The sequence below is a fragment of the Parambassis ranga genome, chromosome 22 (genome assembly GCF_900634625.1).
Source record: "Parambassis ranga chromosome 22, fParRan2.1, whole genome shotgun sequence".
Taxonomy (NCBI): domain Eukaryota; kingdom Metazoa; phylum Chordata; class Actinopteri; family Ambassidae; genus Parambassis; species Parambassis ranga.
In genome coordinates this window covers 1,356,300-1,381,115 of record NC_041042.1, presented here as the reverse complement: position 1 = coordinate 1,381,115, position 24,816 = coordinate 1,356,300, and the positions used below count along the sequence as shown (strand labels likewise).

The window sequence follows — 24,816 nt, the reverse complement described above, 5'->3', positions numbered from 1 at the left end:
GTAAGAAAAGTGTCTGTAAAGTTTTATTGAATCTCAGAATGACCAGGGTGGATTATACAGACCTGAAGTTTAACTAAAATGTTGTGATTTCATAATCATCTGCTTTATTCTCCTTTTTTCTGCTTCATCACGTCTCCATCATAATCAGTAATGGAAGCTTTGGTCACAAAAGAGTGAAAACACATTCGTATACAGTGCACTTAAAAAAAAAAAAGGAACGGGAACAAAACCTGTTTTCATTCTGTGATACTTTAACTTTTTTTTTTATACAACAAATCAAACGGAGCGACTGATCGACGTTAAGGCAAACAGACTGAAGCTCCACCATCCACTGGAATGACAAAAAAACGATCAGAGAAAAACAGAAGCTACAGTTAGTGATGATGATTAGCGTTCATTAGTTAACTAATACAAACATGTACAAGGCTTTTTTTTGTATTTAGTGAAATTACACTTTAATAAGAACGGGTACCGAGAGCTGGACTCACGCTGTCATACAGCAGCAGCAGCAGCAGAACAGGAAGTTCACCGACACAATAAAACGACCTCCAGACACACAAAGCACCGCCAAAATAAGACGACAGGGAACAGAGGAGGAGGAGGAGGATGAGGAGGACAGAGAGATGACGGCTGCAACAGTAAAGACGGACCGTCCAGAACCTCCATGTCAGCAGGTTCTTCTGTCTTTTTGAGTCCTGGAACTGATTTTAATTCAAGATTTTCTTCTTAAAATGGGACGAAGATCGTGTGACAGCTCAGAGACAAAAACAAACCTGACCTCCCTCACTGTTGAGTGCAGCAAAATCAGGAAACAGAGACGCTAATTCAAGAGTTACGGAATTCACCAAAGAAGGAAAATCTTAAAACCATGAGAGATGTGCCTGAATTCTGAAGGAAAAAAGACTTAAACTAAAACAAAGTAAATCAGAGGAGCTTCCTGTTCTCGTTCTTTGGTGAACGCGGCGTGTTTCTGTGATCTGTCGTGTTTTCTTGCTGCACTCAGACAAACAACAACGCTAACGCCTCAACCAAAGACAGACAGGACCCGGTCAGATGGAGGTCTGTTGCAGACCAGCAGAGACAGACTGGGACCCGTTCATGCAGACACAGACTGAGTGACGCCTGTGTTAATGTGTTCATTCTCCACAAACCACCCAGCTGCTGCTGCTGAACAGAGAGGGACAGGATGAAGATGAGGAGGAGGAAGAGGAAGATAGAGAAGAAGGTTTCTGGTTAGTGATGAAGACGACAGACTTCCTGTCATTTTGACCCCCTGTGTTCTCTCTCTCTCTCTGGTCCAGACTTCTCGGTGTTGTTCGTCCATCTTCCGGGCTCCGCCCCTCGATCCGGCATGTCCAGCTGGAATTGGGCGGGACTTTTGCCAGGGGGCGTGTCCAGCTGGATGTGGGCGGGGTCGTGCAGTTAAGTGTTACCTTTCAGGACACCCAGACAGCTCTGCAGCAGCTGGAGGTTCCCCTGCAAGTGAGAGGGGGAAAGTCAAAGGTCAGGATCTCTAAGGGAAGCCCCACCTTAAAGGTCGGAGGTTTCACTCTGATGCACTTTTTGTTAAATCAGTGTAATGTCTCCTTACAATCCGATAGCAACCGATTAGTTCGGCAGTTTCTCATTAAAACGAAGAATATGAATCATCTGAAGCTATAAAACATAAAAACATCATCAGTCCTCCGGGTGGACCCTGTAGGAGGATTGGCTGGTTGTCACTCTCTTCCTGCTCTGTGCACCAGAGAGGTACGTGCATGATGGCCGAAGTCACAGACCGCAGCTCGTCTTCAGGTGATGCGCGTCCATGTGATTGGAGGCGTGGCTTCAGGGTGAGCTCCGAGAGAAAGGGGCGTGTGTTTACTTTCCAAATCTGGCTGCCTCTCACTGAGTTTTCAAACTCTCCTCCCCGACCTTTAACATGATTACTACATTCAAACGGTCTTTGTTGACCTGTCTCTAGTCCTGACTCTACACTGTACATCAGGCCCTGGACCTCTCTGACTCTGACCCTCTAATCTGTGCACGGCTCCTCTGCCAGCCGGAGCGCTCGGTCTCATGTCAGTACCTTGGCGTGTTTCAGCTCCAGCTCTGCCAGCTCCACCAGATTCTTCCTGAACGCTGCCACCCGCCTTGTCTTGAAGTCTATGAGCTCTGCGGTCAGAGGAGGACCCACCGTTAGACCGCACAGGAGGGACGTCCATCACACTCACATCTGCTAAATGAAGACACTGACCTTGCTTGGCGGACTCGGAGATCTTCTCGAACTTGTGGCAGCTGAGCTGCTGGCTGGTCTCGGCCTGCAGGACGTCTCTGTTTTTGGCCCGAGCTTTGTCCAGCGCCTTGTTAGCATTCTCATAGTCCACCAGAGCCCGAGTCCTCCGGTACAACAAGTCCTGCAGGAGGCGACACCATCACACACTTTAGAATATAGCTGAACCTGTGTGTAAAGCTGTGGTCATCGCCCGTGTGTGAGCGTCTGACCTTCGCTGCCTGGGACTCTCGCAGGTAGTATTTCAGCAGGTCGGCCAGCTTCAGGTCTTCATCTGCTGCAACCCGAGCTTCAATTTTCTGTCAAACAGTCAGCAGACACAAGCGTTCAGCGGTGTGCGATTACAGCGCGTCAGCAGCTGCTTCACACCGAGCGAGACAAACATACCCTGATTTTCTCAAACAGCTCGGATACTTTCAGGAAGAACCTTAAAACGGGAGAAACAGGAAACAGATCAACACGGAGGAAGTGACGTCAGCATGTTTCCATTCTGACCGTGAGCAGATATTAAAGCGTCTGCTCGTACTTGCAGAGGTCTGTGGAGTCCTGCGTTCCTAACGTGTAGAGAGTTGAGGCGATTCTGTTGATGTCATCAGCAGCATCTAAACAAAAACACAACAACAGAAATATCAGAACATGAGCGGCAGGAAATCACAAACAGAAGCTAAAGTCAGAGAAACAACCTGGAGACTGGAGACTTCAAGCCTGAAAGAATAAACCGAGTCTTACTTTTGTGCGAGCGGATCATCCGGTCAGACTTGGCCGAAGCGTCTTTGACTCTGTTGTGATATTCTAACAGGAACGTCTTCTCGTGCTCGAAGAAGTCATCCACGTCCTGAAACAGGAAACACTCATCAAAGCCAGCAGAAACGAGGCCGTCTCACCACTTTGTGTCGTGTTCGTCACCTTCACTCCGGCCACCAGGACGCCGTCTGCAGACTTCACCACATTCTTAAAGAAATCCTCCAGTTTCTCCTTCTTGTTCTTCCCTCGTACGCTCAGCTGTGAGGAGACCAACCGTCAAAGATCTCTCACACACACAGGAGGATGTTTTCTAGCTGTTAACCCTGTGATACTCACATCCTGGTTGTACTCCAGGAAGACATGGAAGTTGAGGTCTTTTCTGAGGACAGGATGAGCCGCCACACGACACAGGAAGACCTCATGCATGGCGACGGTCTTCTTAAAGATGGCCAGGTACTCTCTGAGTGACAACACACAGCAGTCAGCAGGTAGCATCAGCTAAAGTCATTAAGCTACACAGCTAAAAACAAAGACAGCTAACGTCACAGACAGCAGTCAGAGCTCCCATGTCACAGCAGACATGACACCACACGGCGCCTCTGACTGTGACAGTTCAATTATCTGAAAACTCCTGATCGACGCCTGGGGAAAGTGTGTGTGTGTGTGGCGACTCACGCCTCCAGCTCCTGCTTCATCTTAGTGAACTCCTCCTTGGTCATGGATCCTTCTCCCTCACCCAGCTTCTGCAGCTTCTCTCTGGAGGCATCAAAGTCTGGCCTGGGAGGGGCTGGAGGGATCTGCACCACCCCAACAACAAACAACATCTGTTTATACAGTCACGGTGCGGGCACAAACGGCGCAATGGGCGGCGTCTTACGATGTATCCGGCGTAGTCTTCGTTTTCAACAAACGAATCGTGCAGCCAGATGAACTCTTCATGCTGTCGGACCACGGAGAACTCATTCTGCTTGAAGTTTGGGAGCGTGCTCTGTGGAAACAGGAAGCACATCATCAGCTCACTCTAACATAAACACGGCTTCAGCTGGAGGTCTGGACCTAAAACCACGATCTGACGCTTGATTCAGCGGTCTGCGTCGCACCTTGGTGTGGACGGTGAACTTGACCTTGTCTCTCTCACTCAGGGCGTCCGAGATGTCGACCTGCAGCGTGGCGTCCGTCTGCAGATCCACGTTCACTGCCCTGGGCTGCAGGAGGATGACACACACACCACATAATCCCACAATGCACCACATCCAGTGATCAGCAAACACACAAAGCATGAAGGTCGACCGACATGAACACCGCACTGTCCCTCTGCATCAGACCGAGGGACAGTGTCCTCCACACCCACTGTTTCTGATTATTTCAAATTAATTGAGTAAATTCAGAGGTAATAGTCCCGTCGGCCTGTTTGAAGAGCTCTCCCTCAATCTCTGAACCTTTAACATCTGACTTGGATTAACCAATTAAAGCCCGAGCTGTGTGTGAGTCATGTGACAGGCTGCTGGTGGAAGCAGCACTGCACAAACAGCCCGGTAACGATGTGAAGCAGCGGGGCCACTCGCTAGCTGGTCAACCATCCTCCGATACGCCTGTTAGCCACCTTAGCTGTGAGCTAGCAGCCGGTTCACCGTCTGGACCTCCAGAAAACCAGTCTGACCACAGCTGCTGACAGGCTAACTGCCCGTTAGCATGAAGCTAACATTAGCCAGGACAACTACCTTAATAAGCTAACACTCGTTAGCTGCTTTAGCTTTAGCAGAACTGTGACCTGAGCCCTGTCAGACAGACACAGGGGGGTAAACAGGCAGACAGACGGTGAGCACTCACTCCCCGGTCCTCCTCGGAGAGGAAGTCGGGTCCATCGTCCAGCCCTTCCTGCTGCGGAGACAAGAGAGCACCGAGTTGTTAGTTTACCGACACACTGACCCCAACACAACAATAACAACAGCAGCAACAACACAACAAGCCGGACGCGCCGCGGGTCACCGCGACCCGGCACCGAGCTGGAAGACGCATAAAAACAGAAGGAGAGCGGAGAAAAGACAGAAACCCACCATCATGGCTGCGAACGGGTGGAGACAGGAAGTGACGTGACGTCACGACGGCCAGGCGGATTTCATGAATCAGGTTCAAAACAAAAACAAATAAACGTATACATCATAAAACATAAAATTAGACAAAGTATAAAAAATAAAATACATAATAAAAGAAATAAATTGATAAAATATCATTAAAAAAAGCAAAAATCAAATCGTAAAATTATAGAAAATTAGATTTATAATGTTTGATAAAGTGTAAATATAGAAGACACTTTAGGTCAAGTCGAAGACGGTGAATTTTCTTTTATGACTGAGGGACCTTTAGACTCAAATATAAACAGTGCATCAAAAAAAAGTCGTTATTTATCAGTGACGATGGATGCCGTTCAGCTCGGTGACCAGCAGGGGGAGACAGAGCTTTGTGATCAGCTGACTCCCTCCAAAGGAATTCTGGGTGATGAAGGCTTTGAGTCTTTGCCCTTATTAACGTTAATAAAACGGCTTTAACCTGTCAGGGCTTCGGTTCTGTGAAAACATGGCTGCAGTGGATCCGTTTTTATTCAGTACATCCAGAATTATTCAGAACGTTTTCACACAGCAGCAACAGGAACCCGTCATACAATGTGTGCATCTGGTGTTTCAGTGTTTTTATAACAGTTTAAGTTTCCAAAAAAAATGTAAATTGATATGTGAGCTCCCAGTCAGTCAAAATGTATGGACCCTTTTCTCATAATTAAGGATGTTATAATGATGATGTCATGTTTAATAACAGTGTTTCTAGATGGACTCTACAGAGAAGAGACCAGCTCTAATGAGGTTCTAATGAGGCTCTGAGGGGCTCAGGTTGTTGAGCCTTCAGTTGTCGGCCCTTGTGCACAGATGCAGTTGTGTGTCTGTGTTGGTCTCGTGTGTCCATCTGTTGCCTTTTGTGGATGCGCTGACAGCAGCAGCAGCCGCCGTGGCTCCAGGAATAGCAGCAGGATCGGATTCTCTGATCGGAGCGTCAGCACCTACTTTCTGACTCTTTTTAAACACAAAACGACACACGGCTGAGGCGACAGCAGCTCCATCACAGGATCCAGACCAGGTTCTAGTTTCCGCTGAAGTCTCACCACGGGAACCAGAGCCTTTCACAGGCCCAGGCCTTTTAAGGACAGGAATTTACAGCTGGACTGCTCATTTAGACAGGAAGTCAGGACTCACACAGGAAGTCAGGACTCACACAGGAAGTCAGGACTCACACAGGAAGTCAGGACTCACACAGGAAGTCAGGACTCAGACCTGTACCTGAGACCCATATGAAGTCTGCATCCTTCAAAGGATGCCAGTGCTTCAACATGAAGCATGGATCTTCTTCTTATGTCTGGTTCTAACAGAGTCCTGCTCAGTCTGAGAAGGTTTGAACAGGACTCTGGTGGGTCCTTCTGATGTCAGAGACAGTGGTTCTGATCACACGTCATACCTCAGAGGTTCTACCCGGGTCTTAATGTCTGTTAAACATGCATCAGTCTGCATTGATTGTGTGAAACGGTTCTGGTGGACACGGCTGTTGTTGGTTTGTGCTCTAATAAGGGTCCACAGTGGTTCTGCTCAGAGTCATGACATCTTGTCTGCTTCTAATATGCTGATTTACTTTGCATGGGTTGGGTTAAGGTTTCTAAGCCGAGGTCATCCTGGGTCTGAGATTACATGGATTCTAATGAAGACACCGATTCTAACTGGGTTCTGTTGGAGCTAATGGGTACTACAGGCTGGAATCTGAGCCACACAGGTTCTGATGGACCCCACTGGTTTGAACAGGGCCATTCTGGTTCTCATGGAATCTACAACACACCGCACTATGTGATGAGGTTCTACACTCTGCAAATAGTGGGTCATGGTTCCTATGGAGCCGTAGAGCTGTCAGCAGAATCAGATTCTCTCAAAATCACGGTGGTTCTGCTGGGCTCTGCAGGTGAAAGCTTTACTTTTAGCAACGACATGCAGGTTCTACTCGGATTTCTAAAGGTTCTGCTAAAGGAATCCACTGGTTCCTGTGAGGTTCTGATGGCTCTCCCCAGAGTGGTTTTACAAAGACCGAACCGATTACCCAACACTCATTCAAACATGTTTCTGGTTCTACGAAGTAAAGCCTCGATTTGAATGTGGTTCTGATGTTAGTTGGAGGGTCTAACAGAGCCAGTCTGATTAAAACTGGGTTCTACTGACAACATCCTGATTCTAGTTGGTCCTGCTGAAGAATGTAGTTCCTAACACGGTTCCACGGGGAAGGGCTTTAAACAACAACCGGTTCTGACAGCAGCCTGCGTATTGAAGTGATTCTCACGAGTCCACCGAGGTTCTGCTGGGACAGGTCCAAACAGGTTCAGGTGGGAAATTCTAAACCTGTCCTCTAAAAACACACCTGGTTCTACAGAGGTCCTGTTTTCACTCAGGTGTCCTGATCCCTGCCTGGTGAGGGCGCTGCGCTGTGATTGGTGGAAGCAGAGACGAGGCGGGAGGCGTCAGATCTGCCACAGGCTTTTATTGCAAAGTGGCTTCCTGTGATCTCAGAAACAACGTTCCACTTTAAGGCTCCAGATGTCGTCGTGTTCTTGTCGTTTGTGTTGTCGTGGGGTCGTCTCTCACTGCTGGGGTCAAATCTGCTTCCTGTAGTGTTTCTTTACAAAATAAAAGTGCACTCTAACTCTGGTGTGACGGTTACATTCAAACTGAAAGTAAGGCGACGACCAAACAGCTAGAATGACGGTGAGTCCGACAGGAATGAAAACTGAGGTAAACAAACGTTAGCTCGGTGACATAAATACAGAGAATTTAGCGTCGGGATCTTTTCTGTAGCGTTTCAACAAAAAGTGCTGGGTGATCTTCTGAATGCATAGTCTAACATGTGTCTGCCTGGTGGGAACATACTTGAGAAGAAACAACAGTTTACAATAATAAATAAAGTCATGTAAAAAGCATCATGAGTGCGACCCGTGTGCTGCAGGAGGCGGAGCATCGCGGCGCCCGCCTCCGACGCATGCGGCTGCTTCCTTCACATCGACTTTTTGGCAAAACTCTGGCTGTGAGAGAGACAACCTTCCTGGGGTTTGATAGTGTGTGTCGGGTTTTTTTGTCGTTTTGTTTCTGCCAGGTGAAGAGAAGTCATGTGGCAACAAACAGGGAGGTGTTTGCATATCATTATGTTAATGAGATCTCCTTCATGTTGGAAAAAGAAAAAAAGCAAAAAGAACAAAAACAAAAAGAAAAAACAAAAGAGGCCTAAAGACGCTAACTCCTTCAGGACATGGATACAGACAGAGCAAGCTGCTGGGTGAAGCGGCGGTGTTCAGGTGGGGTCAGGTGCTTCGGTCCGGATGGCACGGCGGTTGGCTTGGCTCCGCTCGGCTCGCCGCCGTGACATCACAGCGGCTTGCCCTCCAGAGACACCACCACGTTCCCTCCCAGCTTTTCAGCCAGCGTGGCGCGGTCCTGGATGTCATCCAGCCCGTTCACCTGCCACTCGTGTTTGATACCTGAGGAGAGCACACACAGGGACGCGTGATGAAGACCCACAGTTGACCTGACGTCTTCATCGGCCTCTGACCTCAGCAGGCGGACTCACCTGTAAACTTCTTTTTGATGGCATCTTTAGAGCTGGCGTAGATCATCTTACTCTTGAGTGGAGCGCTCTCTGGAGCCCTGGGAGGAAACAGAACAGGCGTTAACGCCGCGCTGATGGAGCCAGACCGCTTTAACACAGCGGACGCTCGGCAGACATCACGTGATCAGTAACATCCTGATCACGTGATGACCTGCCTGCTGTTAAAAAACACAGAACATCCAACACCGAACCTTCCAACGGTCCCTGAATGCATCATGTGTGGAAGATCACAGGCCTGAGTGTGTTCGGCTGATCGGCGTTCTACGGCTCGTCCTCTGTGTGTGGAGCTCCTGGTTCCAGTTTATTTTTACAGAACATTAGTTTGAAGGAATGATTCCTGACTTCACGACCACATGTTACACCACAGGACGTGGGACCGTACATGGTGTCAGCCGTCTGTAGTGTAGAACAGGGCGGAGCTGCTAATGTTCTGAGCTAACGCTCGTAGCTGCATGTTACAGTAGCGACTCATTAACTGACCCAATAAACAGCAGTTTACATAATGCAGTGTTTGAACCCACAACCTAAACCTGCCGCTGGTGGCCCCTCCCCCTGATGCCAGCTGATTAGCGGGAGAACTGTTCGCTGACTTAATGTTTTGACCGAGTGAGAAGTCATGAACGCGCTCACACAGCTGTCATCTACAGACAGCAGCAGGAGGAGGCGGCGGGACACCGGGCATCACAAGATGGCTCCTCTGAAGGGAGCGGTGACCTGTCACTCATCTTGAGCTGACACTCGTGGATGTTATTGGTCACGACAGTGGAAGCTGACAGGTCGTGATTGGACAGTTCTTGATAATAACTATAACGACAGTAACGCCTGCAACTCGGGTTGCAGGTGTTCGTTATCGTGGTCTGACCAGCTGACCCCAGAGACTGATCACCTAATCCCTGACCTCCCCCCCCAACCTCTCCTGTGGCCCCTGATCAATACTGTACCAGAAGATGAAGACCAGGTCCTCCTTCTTGGACTCCTTGGTCTCGTAGGTGGCGTCATACAGGCCGTATCTACAGTCGTTGAGGGGGAGGAGCTTGACAAAGCAGGCGTACGGGTCGTCCACGGTCTCGCCGATGTCCCCCACCAGGATCTGCTTCCCCTCCTCCACGATGATCTTCTTCCTGTCCTCACTCAGGCAGAAAAGGACCGCCTTCTTCCTCTTCTTCACCTCATCCTGGGTCGAAGACTTTCTCACCTTCATGTCGTTGAACACTCTGATGACCTCATCATTCACTGTCACGCCTGACGCCTGCGGAGGAGAAGCAGCGAGGGAAACATCAGGCCGCTAATCTGACAAAAAAAAGAACCTAAGCCCGGCCGGGTGAGAACCCCGGGCTGTTCCAGGCTGCGGCAGTGACTCAGCATGTTGCCCCAGTGGAACTCTGACCTCTGATAATCAACACCCAGCAGACAGGAAGTCACTGAACACATCCCCACAAGGTGTCAGTGAATGCAACACCACTGTCCATTAATGACTGCAGCCTACAGCAGGCAGTGAATTCACCTCAATGGACGGTCAGTGAACGCAGCAACACGTGCAGCATCCACCAAGAGTCTCTCTGCAGACCGCCCAGGTTCGGCCCCGACTGCTGACATCCGCCATGTTTTTTTTATTTAGTCGCTGCAGAGACGGAGCTGTTTCTGCAGCGTCCGCCTTCTCTCTGTCTTATTGTGAGCGTTTCATCTCTAGCTTCATTGTTGAACAGTAAAGTCTTGTATACGTGCCCTCACTTTTACAGAACGCTCCTTTAGGCTGCAGCTGCTGATCAAACTGATCAGCTGACTCCTGTTGGACTAACAGTCCTCAGCTGATCCATTAAAACCTCCTCAGTCGGCTCTGAAGATGTTTCCTGATGTTTCAACGACTAAGTCTGCATTTAAATAATAAATTCAATAAATCAATTCAAGCCTCTGAATTTTGACGTTCATTAAAAAACGGACACATTTCTAAACATTTTATAAAGTTAAGTAAATTTAAATGTAAACTGCTGACAGACATCACTGATGAATAAATGATGTTAATGTGTGTGAACATTAAAAAAATTAAAATTAAAACACCCAAATAATTTCTAGCAGTGACTCAGAAAAACCACAGAACTGCTTCTTTCTATGGAAACTAAGGCTGCAGCTGGATGTTTGGGTTCTCGGTTCTCTGGTCTCCGGCCGGACCTGGCAGCAGCCTCACGCCGCTGAATCCAGCTGAATCATGCCCGCGGGTGGACGGACGAGCTGCGGGACGATAAAACCGTCAGACCGTGAATGGAGCCCGGTGGGAGCGAGGGGCGGCTGCGGCCACACGGGCCTGCGGGAGCCTGACAGCTCAGCTGCGGCTGACTCAGAGCGGAGCCCGCGGGCCTCCGCGAAGACTGCACAGTCACGGCCCCGCCGCTCACAGTCCTGGACTAAAACTCGGTCCGGGCCTGGTTGGGGTCCGGGCCTGGTTGGGCTTCCTTTAGCGCGGGGTGGGAGCTGGGCTGGTCAGTGCAGCAGCACCGCCGCAGCCGGAATAAGATGGCCGCCCCGGGCCACACGGCCTGGAGGCGGGCCCTGCCTAGCCCGGTTCAGCTCGGCTCCGGAACGCGAGCTGCTCAAAGAACAAATCCCTGAAAAGGTTCTACAAACGTTAGCGGGCTGAACCCCGCCACCAGGACCGTTTCTCGGCGACGTAAGCGCCGAATATCGGTCAGATCGAGCGGCTAACTAACGGGATCGGCAGCCATGCTAGCTAACATCACGCTACCCGCCGAGCCGCATAACGGTCCAACGGAAACCCGCAGCTTCCCCGACCGCAGACGAAGCGGGTTCCCCGAACCTCGATCCAAGTCGTGGAGCCGTCTCCGGCCGGTTCTTACCATGTTGTTCCGGGGTTTGTCTGCGCTGCTTCGCCGTAAGATCGGGGTTTCTCAGGGGTGAAAGGTAGCGGGGAATGTGGCCGGCCGACCGGAGGAGGAGGAGGGAGCGGAGGGAGGAGGAAGAGGGGGCGGAGCCACACCGGGATCAAAAGCTCGAGCCGGTGTTCTGCCAAAAAGTGATTTCCGTCACGGGAGCGCGCACGTAGCTCAAACTACAGACTATACTCTGAGACGCAGCTTTAAGGCGCCGTGCGCGCTCCCGCGACAGAAAACCCGGTTCAGTCCGAGCAAAACATTTAAAAAACAAATTAAAATCGGTTTAAATCTGTCCAAACGTTTGAATAACATCATACTTTCTCACCAAAAAGTTTTTATAGGACAAGTTATGTTTAAAAAATGCTTTGATTATTTAGTAAATTTGACACTTTTATCTATTTATCAATTTAATTCAAGAGGCCAAAAACTGAACGTTTTATAACAGAATCCTTTGATAAATGTTTTGTATCCTGAACCAGCAGAGCTGGGTGGTGCTGCTCAGGTCATGTGATGCTGTGCGTCCTGGTCTCACAGAACCTGTAGGTCCAAAGCAGAAGGAAAGTTCCCTGCTGGTCCCTGCAGAATCCTGACCAGGTCCTGTCACATGACCAGTCGGTGTGCTCCGATTGGTCAGCTCCATCCTGTCTGCAGGCAGTGTGTGTGCAGAATCACTCAGGTGTTCAGACAGAGATCAGCTGCAGGTCAGAGACTCTCTGAGTGTTGGTCATGTGACTACTGCTCACAGTGACTTCATCATGGCGTCCTGCTGGCTGCTGAGGAGGACGGGACATTTTCAACAGAACCAATTTTAAATAAAACAAACTGCAGTCATTTAGAAAAGGTCAATTTATTTTTACATCAAAACAGCAAACAGGTGAGAGCATCAGAGGGCGACTAGCAGTCATAAATAAAGACAACGCAGACTTTAACTAAATAAATACACAGCAGGGGGGGGGGGGGCTGCAGCGGCTCCAGTGTAGTGTCTACAGCTGACCTCCACCCCCCAATACACACACACACAAACACACATCGTCATCATCAGTGGCGAAGAACAAAGCCCAACAAAAACTAACTAAAGCAGGAAAAAACTGTAGTAGTCAAAAAATACAAAAACTATAAATGTGCAGAGGTCGCGGCAGCTCAGAGGACCACGCCGCTGGACTCCGCCTCACTCCAACACAACTAAAGTTTCCTTCAGTCTAATTTTATACGTTGGCACTTTTAGGAATTTTGTGTCCAACTTGATCTGAGGAAATTATCAATAATTTAATTATTCACTACGGTGAATTTCTGGCAAACTTCTCACTTCAGAATTCCAGTTTTCAAAATAAATGTCGGAGCCTCCATGGGGGGGTTTATGTTTTCCTCTACGGAGGTCTGTGGAGGCCAAAATTAAAACAAACTTAATTGTTTTCTTTATACAAATACATAAAAGAAAAAGAAAACCCTGCACACAGCTCAACTTTATCAACCAGTCTGATTATAATCGTACATATTTTTCAGTGTTTTTAAATTTGTGGCACAAATGGGATTTTTTTGATTTTCTAAATTAGGTGGAAAATTACATTTTATGTCACAAAAATAGACAGATATAAAAATAATTCTCTAGGAAAAGTTGTTGAGCACAGTTTACAAAGTCTGAGAGAGACGCAGCGTTTTACCTGAGCCGGTGATCCTGAAGGTCATGTGATCCAGCAGAACCCAGTGTTTGGTAAAAATAAGCCGGTTTTGCTGGATTCTGTTTTTTTTTTTTTTTATTTTAGCAGAAAGTTTTCCAAAAGGAAAATAAACATCTGTTTTTGAACCTTTGAACTTCGGCAGCCTCGGGCCTCCGTACAGCGAGCGCTGGACCCTGACGCTGTACGGTCGCTCTGCTTGTATAAAAACCTGCTGCTCTGTAACAAAATGTTTTCAAATCCAAAGTTTTGTCCCTGAGCGAGTTAACGGCCTGATTTTCAGTACAGGTGGGTTAGTGGTTTTTGCTTTTCTGGATTACAGGAAACATGAGGAGGTCTTTGTCTTTACAGCACCACAGGAATGTGTCCGTCCACACAGACGGGAAATAAATGCCCTGAACGTTTGTCTACGCTTTCATCCACTCACAGCAGCTGCAGCTTTATTCTAGAAGGTTTTTAAAGGGGGCGGAGCTTACCTAACAGGAGAGAAAGTCTCATTCTAACATTTCATATTCGGCTCCTTTTAACTGTTGACCTTTGTGACCTTTGGTCCCGTCGGACGTCGCAGAGAGCTGCCAGGAGAGAAACGGCTTCCAGTCAAAGTGAGCAGAGTGGACGGTGGTGAGGTCACGGGTGTGGGCTCAGTGTCGGGAGCGTTTGGCGGGCGGGGCAGGACTGCGCTCCATTAGGCCGAGTCTGCCGAGCTCCGAGTGGAAGAAGTGCTGCAGGCGGTGTCCGGCCTTCGCCTCGTTGGTGTGGCGAGGGTTGTACTGCAGACAGTTGGAGAACATGAGCTCCACGTCAGAGACGTACTCGCCTGCAGAGAGAGAACAGACGTTCTGAAAAACTCCTCTCGTCACACTACAAATGAATCTGGTCCAGTTCAGCTCCTCTTCCTCACCTGCGGTCTGATATTCACAGTTGTTGACTTTCTCTCTGATGGTGCTCAGAGCGATCGGCTTCTTAATGATGTCGTAGTAGTCGGGCACCTACACACAGGTAAACACAGCGTGACAATCCTCCAAACGCAGACCACACAGTCATGATTCCATCCTCACAGAACCTCACAGAACCTCACATGATCGAGGTGTGTGTGTGTGTGTGTACCTGGGTCCTGGACACCAGCTTCATGAAGGGCCAGCTGTCTTCGTGTCTGACCAGCTCCACCGTCAGCTGCTCGCAGGCCGACAGCTCGTGGACTCCGTGGTTCCTCCCAGAGGAGCGCCGGCTGGAGCAGGATGGGGAGGCGGATGAAGGTGGGAGGACGGGTTTAGACGGTTTAGAAGGGGGAGCAGCGGCGTCTAGGGAGGAGATGAGGTCAGAGGTTTTACTGCTGTTCGTTCAGCAGACACGTCAGGTGTCCACTGACAGCTGATTGGTTGTTTACCTGTCGGTGGTCTCTTGCGGGACTCACTCTGACCTGGTGAGGTTTTGCTGTTCGGTGCCAGGATCTCTTGGCTCAGGCGGGCGCTGTTTCGGGAGCCGGCCCGGGGCGCAGCTTTTCCACCAGAAGCCGCATTTGCCTTGGATGTAGGGGGCGTGGCCTTTTTCCCTGAGGACCTGTGATTGGAACACAGCAGAGCAAGACCAGGTCAGAACCACAGTACAGCAGGGTCACAGCAGCGACAGCGTGGGACAGGGCCTGCAGCAGACACCGACTTGGATGTTGAGTTTTTCCCTGATGATGCGGAGCTGTTCTTCGGCGTGGCCTGTTGAGATCTGGGCGTGGTCGGCTGACTCTTTCCTTTCGGGGGCGGGGCCTGGCTCTTCTTGGCACTGCAGAGACCCAGAGGAGAACATGTCAGACTGATCTCAGTGTTGATGGACCACGCTGAACCGTTCCCTCACTCACCTCGAGGCAACTTCTTCTTCCTCCGATTCCTCCTCTTCTTCTTCAGACTCCTCCTCTTCTTCCTCAGATGCTTCGTCCTCCTCTTCCTCCTCCTCATCCACCTCTTCTTCCTCGTCAATAGAGGAGCGCTGACGTGACGGAACACGACTGGATCTCTGTTTTGGTCGACAGTCTGGACAGAACCAGTCGCCTTCTGGGACCGACTGAGACACATTTGTACAGGTTTACATGTTGTTCTTACTATTAGCACGCCGCTAACACAGATTAGCTGCGACTGCGTCACAATGAAAGAAGCTCGAGCTTTTACTGTGGCGGTGGGCGTGGTTTACCTTGAGGCGTGGCCTCAGACAGTGGGTGTGGTGTCCTCGGTCACAGCCGTCACACAGCAGCATGTTGTCGGCGTCTCCTTTGCGTCTGCAGATGCGGCAGCGTGCATTGAGGATGGAGCGAGACCAGCGGATGCTTCGCTCCAAGCTGGACAGATGGACAAACACCTGGAGACAAATGACACCCACAGGTCAGGACGTTGATGTCCAACAGCCAATGAAATGTCTGAATCTGGACGTGTGTGGCGAGGCCTTTTTCTGACCTGAGACAGACTTGAGCAGGACTGCAGAGACTCCCTCCATCGTTCCAACACCGTCTTAATGACCCGACCGCTGTCACTGCCATCTGACACACAGACGGGATTTTACATCAGACTTTAAAATCAGAGGACAATAATCTGATAGATTTAATAAAACAACAGAGAGCATACCGTCACTGGCCAGGTCGTCGTCCTTCTTCTTGCTCTTCTTTGTCTTCTGGTCTTTCTTTGAGTCTTCATCACCTGCAAGAGTACAAACACTTTATAATCACACACACACAGACACACACAGACCTCAGGGAGGACACACACAGACCTCAGGGAGGACACACACAGACCTCAGGGAGGACACACACAGACCTCAGGGAGAACACACACAGACACACACAGACCTCAGGAAGGACAAACACACAGACACACACAGACCTCAAGAAGGACACACACAGACACACACAGACCTCAGGGAGGACGCACACAGACCTCAGGGAGGACACACACAGACCTCAGGGAGGACACACACAGACACACACAGACCTCAGGGAGGACACACACAGACCTCAGGAAGGACAAACACACAGACACACACAGACCTCAGGGAGGACACACACACAGACCTCAGGGAGGACACACACACAGACCTCAGGGAGGACACACACACAGACCTCAGGGAGGACACACACACAGACCTCAGGGAGGACACACACACAGACACACACAGACCTCAGGAAGGACACACACAGACCTCAGGAAGGACACACACAGACCTCAGGAAGGACACACACAGACCTCAGGAAGGACACACACAGACCTCAGGAAGGACACACACAGACCTCAGGAAGGACACACTCACCCAGCGGAGCTTTGAGAAACCGCCTCTCGATGCCTTGCTCGATGGTAGTGAGGGCCTGAGCCAGGATTCGTATGGAGCTGCTGACCACCTGAGGAGTCCCACTGCCGCTGGTCCCACAGGCCGAACTGTCAGACTTCAGCTCCTGCAGCCTAACACACACACACACACACACACACGTTTGCAACCGTTTGTGATCTGTGACACATTCACTGTCATTAAGTGAGTTCCAGCTCTACCTGTCTTTGGCTCTCAGGTGGGCGGAGTCCACCTCCATGGCCTCCACTCGTCCATTTACTCCAGCGGTTTCTTTGCCATCCCAGCTGAGCAGCTCGTAGTTTCCTGCCTGTAACGCAGAGCGCCACACCTGTCTGTCCATCACCTGAAAACAGCCGGACAGGTCAGAGCCACATCAACCGAGGCCACCTGCTGTTACTCATCACGGGCAGGTGTGCACACCTTCAGAGTTCCCAGAGTTCCCTGGTGGACGCGGTCTTCAATGTCCAGCAGAAGGTCTCTCAGTCTCACCTCCATCAGCGTCTCAGCTGAAGAAGTGCATGCTGGGACAGATTGGGATGATTCCGGGTCATCTGGACAAACAGGACAGGTGAGTGTAGGTTTCCTGTTTTTACCTGGCGCAGCAACCATCAGATAAAATCCATTCGATACCTGCACATGAACCTCCTTGTTTACCTGTGTGTGTGTTTACCTGCCTCCATGTTTCCCTGTTTACCTGCCTGCCTCCATGTTTACCTGCCTCCATGTTTACCTGCCTCCATGTTTACCTGCCTCCATGTTTACCTGCCTCCATGTTTACCTGCCTCCATGTTTACCTGCCTCCATGTTTACCTGCCTCCATGTTTACCTGCGTGTCTGTATTTGTTCCGGTCACAGCTCTGCAGCAGCTGCTGCAGTCTGTCTCTCTCCTGCAGCAGGATCTCCTTCAGGCCACTCTCTCTGTGACCTCGGGGGTTCAGAGCCTCGATCAGCTGGTCCACCTCCTCCATGGAGCTGAAGAAGGACCACTGGTTGGGACGGTTGACAGGCGGGCTGCGGGTGTGGACGGGGGCGGGGCTCGAGCCAACACTGTGAGTTGATAAAAGTGAGGAAGGTTTACTCGTCTTTGGAGAGCTCTCTGAACGCTGAGGATCCGTCTCTTCACCCACCTTCCCTCTGCAGGCTCGTCCTTAATGACCTCCTCATCCTCCATCTTTGCTGCAGTGTCCTGAGCAGGCTTTGGGCATGGCTGCAGCATGTCCTCCGTCAGGCCGAAGTAGTCGTCCTCCACGAACAGAGCGGCGGCTGAAGGGAGGAGCCAGTATCGGCGGTACAGCCGGTCTCTGCCCAGAGGCAGCAGGCAGGTGCAGGCCGCCGCCTTCTGGATCCTCTCCTGCAGCTCTCGAACCTGCAGCGATCAACAATGACCAACGTTGATCCTCCTGCTGACACAACATGACCAGAGTAACATCTGTGTGTATGAGCGTCACCTTCTCCTGCTCCTTCTCCAGCTCCTCTGCGGTCAGGCTGGTGGGGGGGCAGGCGGCAGGTTTGGAGTCAGGAGACGTCTGCTGCTGGTTTTCTTTGTGTTTGATTTTAGCTGCAGGGAGACAGATGATACCGTTTCTAACTGAAGACACCAGAGGAAGCATCAGACGTGTGGACTTTTGTTTACCTTTGTTCTTGTTGTTGACCGAGCCCTCGTCATCCTCGGTGTGATTTTCACTGCAGAAAAAGTGAATACATCTTAAGTACCTTATAAATACAGTCCAACACTCACGGAGGCTGAAGACCAAACATCCTTCAGTACCCATTTGTCTGGACTCTGCCCTTGGCCACTTCCTCCTTCAGTTTCTCCTCCTGTTCCTTCATTTTCTCCTCCTTCTCCCTCAGCCTCTGCTCCTGCTCCCTCAGCTTCTCCTCCTTACGAAGACGAACCCTGAAGCAGGACAAGAGAAAGTGATCAAAACCGGCGAAGCTCTGAGCTTCAGTATTGTGTGTCTTTGTGTGTGTACCTGTGCGCCGCCTCCTCTCTCTCTCTGCGGTGCTGCTCAGCTCTGATCTCTCTCAGTTCCTGTCTGGCGGCTTTCTGCTCCTCCACACAGTCTTCAATCAGATCTCTGCTGGACGCCAGCGTCAGCAGCTTCCCCACCAGCGCCTGCAGGATCTTCAGCTTCTCCCCTACAGACGCACCAACATTGATCAATACACTCATCCTCTACAAATTCAGTGCAATCACAGCCGATCGGTGACTCCAGCGGTGTCTCGGTGGTCGGCGGCTGACCTGGTGTGAGGTCGTACACCGCCGTGCACGACAGCTTTTTCAGCAGCGCCGGCTCAGACAGTCGCAGCTCCACACACGGGTCGTCCGTCAGAGTGAAGCCCCCTTGCTTCTGGTAGCGGAATTTGGCGTTGCCGTGGTTACAGTCGGCTCCAGAAGCCAGGATGTGCAGGCGCAGGATCTCCGACAGCGTGCAGCTGTCCAGGTCCAACTGCTTCAGGCTGCTGCCCTGATGGAGCTGAGGCCAAGCGGCAGCCAATGAGGCGATGGCACTCAGAGCCGAGCGTGTCGGATCAGGGTCGTCATCCAGAGCCTCCGACAGGTCTGCAGATCATACACACCGGCGTGTCAGGCTGGGCTGGAGCTGGTTACATACTCCACGAGAACAGAGACGAGACATCTGTCAGTGTGCCTCACCTTCAGCCTGGTCTTTGGCCACCTCCTCCTGCTCCTCATCCAGAGCCTGAAAGATGGCCGACAGGAAGAAGAAGAGCAGCTCGCACAGAGGACCTTCAGGATCCGAACTCACCAGAGCCTCCTCCAGAACCTCTGCAGGGAGAGGAGACCTGTCAGAGCTGCACTCACATCACAGATATCACAAGGTTCCCTGCAGCAGACAAACGCTCTCACCCAAAGAGATGCCCTCAGGGAACTCGTCTTTCAGGTCGAACGACTCGCCAAAATTGTGCAGAAACTGCAGGACCATCAAAGCATCTCCGAAGAGTTCTGCTGGAAGACGCGTTTTCACTGGAACGGGACTGGGCAGGTCCTGGAGGAACCAAAGTTCACCAGATCAGAAGGGGAACAAGGACTAAGAATAAAGCCGGCTCCTCCCGCGGTGTGTTCACTGACCTTCAGGTCTTCACACTCCATGTCCTCTCTGGGTTTGTTCCACAGCTTAAGCCGCTCGGCGTATTTTTTCTTCTCCTCCTTCAGCTTCTCTCGTTCCTGCGAGTCAGATTCAGAAACGTCTCGTCGATGAGGACGCCTCGACTCTGTCTGACGGACTGATTTTAGGTTTGATGCTCAGAACCACTCACCCTCTCCTTCTCCAGCTTCCTGTTCTCCTTCTCCTCCCTCCTCCGCTGCTTCTCCTCCTCAAACCGCCGCCTCTGCTCCTCTTTCAGTCTCTCCCGGTCCTCCCTCTCCCTCCTCTTGGCCTCCTGCGCCTCCTCCTTCTCTCTCTTCAGTCGGGCTTTGTCCTGAGCGGCGGCCATCATCTCGTCCCTCTGCTGCAGCAGCTTCAGCTTCTCCACCGCCGCCTGGAAACCCACACCACACTTCGCTCAGAAACTCGGATAAAAACTTGGCCGACATTCACCTGGCACGTGTCGTGTGATGAGTACGTACCTGTCCAGGTGAGCCACGTCCTCCACCTTTAGAGGTGGGGCTGAAGGGGAAGAGCGGCGGCTCATCGGGGAAGAACTGAGAGAACGTCTGATCCGACAGCTGGTACTTGGCCACTGTGGCGGGCTGAGAGATGGAAAAGGCGGCATTAGGAGTCTGACCCGTGTGTTCAGGGACCTGGAGTCAGGGCAACATTCGGGGCTCTCACCTTCAGTGCTACGGTCCCGTTGTGTGGCTCACAGTGCTGCTTGAAGAGAAGCTTCAGTCGCTCTCTGGAGAGAGTGCTTTTCCTACGGCTGAAAAAACATTTCGATAAATCAGCTTTTTACTGAGTCCTCAGTGTTTTCTCCCTCCTGTGACATCATCATCATTCAGCGTGGGCTCATTTTACACATGTACTATAACAAGAGGTTTTTCTTTCATTGTGGAAAGAAGCTGAGAAGCAGGCAGACCTTTAACTTCCCGATGGATCTTGAATGCATCGTGTGTAAAAAAACTAAGTCATTCTACACGTCTGATTAAAACCCTGCAGCATGATGTCACGCATGTGAGGTCGCAGCTTTTCACCTGATCTGATTGGCTTTGACGGTGAACGGCTCGCTGTGCTGGTCCTTCATCATCCTCACTGTGTATTTAAACACTGACGGGCTCAGAGGCTTCTTCTTCTTCCTACTGACACACACACACACACACACACACTACTGAAGACTCATCCCTAATCCAAGACTTTATAATAAACCTGATGTGACCTTTGACCTACTGACCCGTTGACCTTTGCACTGGGACTCTGGAAGGCGCTGCTCTCATCGTCGCTGTCGCTGATGACGATGGAGTCCTCCAGCTTTCCATGGCCGTTAGCAGCCTGTGCTCCGTTAGCACTGGAGTGTGGTGAGTGTACCTGCAGGATCTCACATGGATGTCTGTGACACAGAGAGACACAGAGACACACACACAGAGACACACACAGAGACACACACAGAGACACACACAGAGACACACACACAGAGACACACACAGAGACACACACAGAGACACACACACAGAGACACACAGAGACACACACAGAGACACACACAGAGACACACAGAGAGACACACACAGAGAGACACACAGAGAGACACACACAGAGACACACACAGAGACACACACACAGAGACACACAGAGAGACACACACAGAGACACACACAGAGACACACACAGAGAGACACACAGAGAGAGACACACAGACACAGAGAGACACACACAGAGAGACACACAGAGAGACACACAGAGAGACACACAGAGAGACACACACAGAGACACACACAGAGAGACACACACGCGCACAGAGAGAGACACACAGAGAGACACACAGAGAGACACACAGAGAGACACACACAGAGACACACACAGAGAGAGACACACAGAGAGAGACACACACAGAGACACACACAGAGACACACACAGAGAGACACACACAGAGAGAGACACACACAGAGAGAGACACACACAGAGAGAGACACACACAGAGAGACACACAGAGAGAGACACACAGAGACACACACACAGACACACACAGAGAGACCCACACACAGAGACACACAGAGACACACACACAGAGACCCACACACAGAGAGACACACACACACAGAGACCCACACACAGAGAGACACAGAGACCCACACAGAGAGAGACACAGAAACACAGAGAGAGACACACAGAGACACACACAGACACACAGAGAGAGACACACAGACAGAGAGAGACACACACAGACACACACATAGAGACCCACACACAGAGAGACACACACAGACACACACACAGAGACCCACACACAGAGAGACACACACAGAGAGACACACACAGACACACACAGAGAGAGACACACAGAGAGAGACACACACATAGAGACCCACACACAGAGAGACATACACAGACACACACACAGAGACCCACACACAGAGAGACACACACAGAGAGACACACACAGAGAGACACACACAGAGAGAGACACACAGAGAGAGACACACACAGAGAGACACAGTTCTTAGTCTGGGGGATGGCAGCGGAGGTTTGAAATGAGACGCTGTAACTGGGGAAACTTTTGCGTACTTGGTTCCGCTGTGTCCAGTCACGTCCACCGTCTCCCCAGGAAAGTAGCGCTCTTTGACGAAGGTGTAGACGTCCTCACAGAGCTCCGTCAGCCTGCCGCGGCGGCTCAGGGTGGCCAGGTGCAGCAGAGGAACCACCAGGCACTGAGGGAAACTCTGGAGGCTCTGCTTCGCCCTCCGCTCGCTCTCCACCGCCTCCAGGTAAGTGAGGCCCGCTCGACCCGTCAGAGCACAGCTCCACACCAGACTGTTGCACAGGATGGTCCTCTCAAAGAACTCACTGAGGAAGAGGAGGAGGAGACTCAGTCAAATAAATCAGCATTAATGATGACAAACAGTACAGCTGCTTCTGTTTCTTCAGGGCCTGACTTTAAAAAGGAGGAGAGACGATTTAATGGTAAATTCAGTGAAGAGGAGGAGGAGGAGGAGGAAGAGGAGGAACAAAGAGGAGATGAAGGAATAGAGGAGGAGGAAATAAGATGAAGGAAGGAGATGAGGAAGATGGTAAGAAGGGTAGAGAAGCAGAAAGGGGAGGAGGTGAAGATGATGAAGAAGGAGGAAAGGAAAAGGAAGATGGAGGAGGAGGAGGAGGAGGAGAGAGTGAGAGGATGGAGTCCAAGGATGAGACCTCAGAGAGCTGAGAAGCTCCCAGGAGCCGCCATGTTGGTTCAGGTAGAGCTCCAGGAGCAGACAGGTGTCTGTCCCATCAGCAGGGAGCTGAAGGAGTTCTGCTGAACTACAGAGACTGGACTAAACCCGGTCTGACGAGTTCACGGTCAGGAAACTTTATTCAGGTGGAAGTGTCCTTTAACTTCACACCGAGCGACCCTGACCTGCCAGCGGGCCTGCAGGCTCCGAGCTAACAGCTACAAACTAGCTGAGCTAACTACCGTCTGGGAGCTCCTCCGTTAGCCTGCCGGGCTAACAGCCGCTAACCCACTTTAGCTCGCTTAGCTAGCTTCACTTTATCGAAGAGTACACCTGCCCCGGACCCGTCCAGTCCACTTCCAGCACCTGCTGCCGGCTCTGACCGGCTTCCCCCCGCCGTGGAGACACTTTCAGCTCCAAAAGTTGACGTTTCCGGGCAGGATGAAGCCGCTTTTGTTTATTCTGTCTGGAAGTTTGCCAGCCGGCTAACTGTCAGGCGGACATCATTCAAACTTCCCCTCCGGAGGCTCCGGGAGCTTCAGCCCCGCTCACAGGTGAGGGCAGCCGGGCTGAGGGGTACTTACTCGTACGTCCTGAAGATTTCGTGTGTGATTTTACAGAGGAAGACCTCCTCGTCCGGCCGCAGGTCCGCCGGAGGTTTCTGTCGGATGAAGGCTTTTCTGTGGAGAAGCGGCATCTCACGGCTCTGCTTCCACCGGCGGCTCTCTGAGGGGAAAAAAGAGCAGGGAACCCGGGTCACAGAGCGGAACCACACACCCAAAGTCCCGCAAAACACACCGAAGTGACGCTCCGGACTCAAACCGGACTCTGAACCGAGCGTGGCGGAGGTTAAACCGAGGTTAAACCGAGCGGCGGCACGGAGGAGCAGAGCGGGTCTTTTGTTAGACGCGCTGATAATCTGCCCACATGGAAGTGTGCTCCTCGGTGTGTGAGCGGACACACTCCGCTCCGACACGGAGACACAAAAACTACACAACACACACCGGCAGACCCACAGCAGCACACACACACACACACCTTTCTGACCGTCTGGGCCGAGTTGTCCAACGATGAGGCGATAATCCGCGGTCCGAACTGGAGAACAAGTCCCGGGCTGAGAGCGGCTCACTGGCGGCTTGTTGACCAAGTTTTCGTCCCCTTCACGGACCCGCGCCGAGCTCGGAATTTTTAGTGTTTGGTGTTCGCAGGTTTTTGTTTTCCAGAATCAATGTGGTATTTGAACATTCTGAAATAATAACGGTGTGAGGCTGATTACAAAGTATTCTTCTGCTCTGAGAACCTGGTTCTGTACATTTTTATTTAGATATTAGACTGTTGTATTATTATCATTAGTTTTTCTGTAACTTCAGCTCTCTTTAACACTTGTGTGTTGCTGTTTTGTTTTTTACAACATATTAATTTAATAAAAGTGTGAACAAACAAACAATAACCTAATGCAACATAAATAAAAGTAGTTTTACAGAAAACCTTTAGTTTCATAAAGCGTTGGAGGCTAAATTGTATTAAATATATTGTTGAAACAAAACATTATCTGAATAATAAAACGTGTAAATGAAGTTGACCTGTGAGATGAACATTTTGAGAGTCGAATGGCTGAAATCAGTCAACGTGTGCTGAAGATACTCTGCGCCAAAAAACATATGGAAGAATTAAAAAAACAAGAAGAAAAATGAGGGTGAATAACAAGAGTTTGGTTGCCTAGCAACGGCAATCAAACTAATGAACGTATTTAACTAGAAATGATTACGTCAGATAAAGTGAGTCAGTTTACTGTTGATACCTGTTTTCCGAGTTGATGTGTGTTACCTGAATGCACCGCACGAGTAAAGGAGTAGGCGGGGCTTCACCGACCTCCACAGCGCTGGTTGGTTGTCGGTC

General features: G+C 50.7%; 3 protein-coding genes across 6 annotated transcripts; all 3 read right to left on the bottom strand.

Moving 5' to 3' along the window:
- Nucleotides 1-81: 81 nt before the first annotated feature.
- snx6 (sorting nexin 6) lies at nt 82-5,129 on the bottom strand. 2 transcript variants are annotated; one of them, XM_028395551.1, is made up of 14 exons: nt 5,074-5,129; nt 4,847-4,897; nt 4,117-4,221; nt 3,894-4,004; nt 3,692-3,813; nt 3,353-3,476; nt 3,179-3,274; nt 3,002-3,107; nt 2,799-2,874; nt 2,660-2,699; nt 2,485-2,571; nt 2,237-2,396; nt 2,069-2,154; nt 82-1,476 (listed from the first exon to the last, which is right to left on the bottom strand). In XM_028395551.1, exons 1-14 carry the CDS (start codon nt 5,077-5,079, stop codon nt 1,423-1,425), a joined length of 1,224 nt encoding a protein of 407 aa, XP_028251352.1. In that variant the 5' UTR covers nt 5,080-5,129; the 3' UTR covers nt 82-1,422. The 2 variants fall into 2 exon arrangements, with proteins under 2 accessions (XP_028251352.1, XP_028251353.1); XM_028395552.1 differs by having other exon boundaries at nt 4,847-4,894; nt 5,074-5,124.
- Nucleotides 5,130-7,567: 2,438 nt separating this feature from the next.
- On the bottom strand, nt 7,568-11,708 carry cfl2 (cofilin 2 (muscle)). The gene is made up of 4 exons (XM_028395567.1): nt 11,554-11,708; nt 9,643-9,950; nt 8,663-8,739; nt 7,568-8,573 (listed from the first exon to the last, which is right to left on the bottom strand). Exons 1-4 carry the CDS (start codon nt 11,554-11,556, stop codon nt 8,461-8,463), a joined length of 501 nt encoding a protein of 166 aa, XP_028251368.1. The 5' UTR covers nt 11,557-11,708; the 3' UTR covers nt 7,568-8,460.
- Nucleotides 11,709-12,469: 761 nt separating this feature from the next.
- Nucleotides 12,470-24,071, bottom strand: baz1a (bromodomain adjacent to zinc finger domain, 1A). 3 transcript variants are annotated; one of them, XM_028395527.1, is made up of 30 exons: nt 23,956-24,071; nt 23,502-23,643; nt 22,271-22,549; nt 20,940-21,095; nt 20,743-20,847; nt 20,384-20,471; nt 20,179-20,301; nt 19,869-20,090; nt 19,681-19,776; nt 19,459-19,597; nt 19,246-19,377; nt 18,832-19,152; nt 18,563-18,728; nt 18,358-18,486; nt 18,223-18,272; nt 18,038-18,147; nt 17,717-17,955; nt 17,416-17,636; nt 17,010-17,140; nt 16,790-16,932; nt 16,554-16,702; nt 15,875-15,946; nt 15,707-15,789; nt 15,447-15,611; nt 15,118-15,320; nt 14,925-15,041; nt 14,653-14,825; nt 14,373-14,566; nt 14,167-14,254; nt 12,470-14,082 (listed from the first exon to the last, which is right to left on the bottom strand). In XM_028395527.1, the coding sequence occupies exons 2-30, from the start codon at nt 23,612-23,614 to the stop codon at nt 13,907-13,909; spliced, it is 4,383 nt and encodes a 1,460-aa protein (XP_028251328.1). In that variant the 5' UTR covers nt 23,615-23,643; nt 23,956-24,071; the 3' UTR covers nt 12,470-13,906. The 3 variants fall into 3 exon arrangements, with proteins under 3 accessions (XP_028251328.1, XP_028251330.1, XP_028251329.1); XM_028395529.1 differs by having other exon boundaries at nt 20,743-20,844; XM_028395528.1 differs by having other exon boundaries at nt 23,965-24,063.
- Nucleotides 24,072-24,816: the final 745 nt, after the last annotated feature.

What these genes read in the sequence shown, in the direction of transcription:
- snx6 (XM_028395551.1), bottom strand. An exon ending in ATGAAGCAGGAGCTGGAGGC is followed by an intron (nt 3,477 to 3,691) that starts GTGAGTCGCCAC and finishes GTTGTCACTCAG; the next exon opens with AGAGTACCTGGCCATCTTTA. An exon ending in TCCTGGTGGCCGGAGTGAAG is followed by an intron (nt 3,108 to 3,178) that starts GTGACGAACACG and finishes TTCCTGTTTCAG; the next exon opens with GACGTGGATGACTTCTTCGA.
- cfl2 (XM_028395567.1), bottom strand. An exon ending in GACCTGGTCTTCATCTTCTG is followed by an intron (nt 8,740 to 9,642) that starts GTACAGTATTGA and finishes GTTTCCTCCCAG; the next exon opens with GGCTCCAGAGAGCGCTCCAC. An exon ending in CATCAAAAAGAAGTTTACAG is followed by an intron (nt 8,574 to 8,662) that starts GTGAGTCCGCCT and finishes TGCTCTCCTCAG; the next exon opens with GTATCAAACACGAGTGGCAG.
- baz1a (XM_028395527.1), bottom strand. Translation starts at nt 23,614, where the DNA reads ATGCCGCTTCTCCACAGAAAAGCCTTCATCCGACAGAAACCTCCGGCG. An exon ending in GACGTGGCTCACCTGGACAG is followed by an intron (nt 20,091 to 20,178) that starts GTACGTACTCAT and finishes GTGGGTTTCCAG; the next exon opens with GCGGCGGTGGAGAAGCTGAA. An exon ending in GTTTCTCAAAGCTCCGCTGG is followed by an intron (nt 15,947 to 16,553) that starts GTGAGTGTGTCC and finishes GTACTCTTGCAG; the next exon opens with GTGATGAAGACTCAAAGAAA.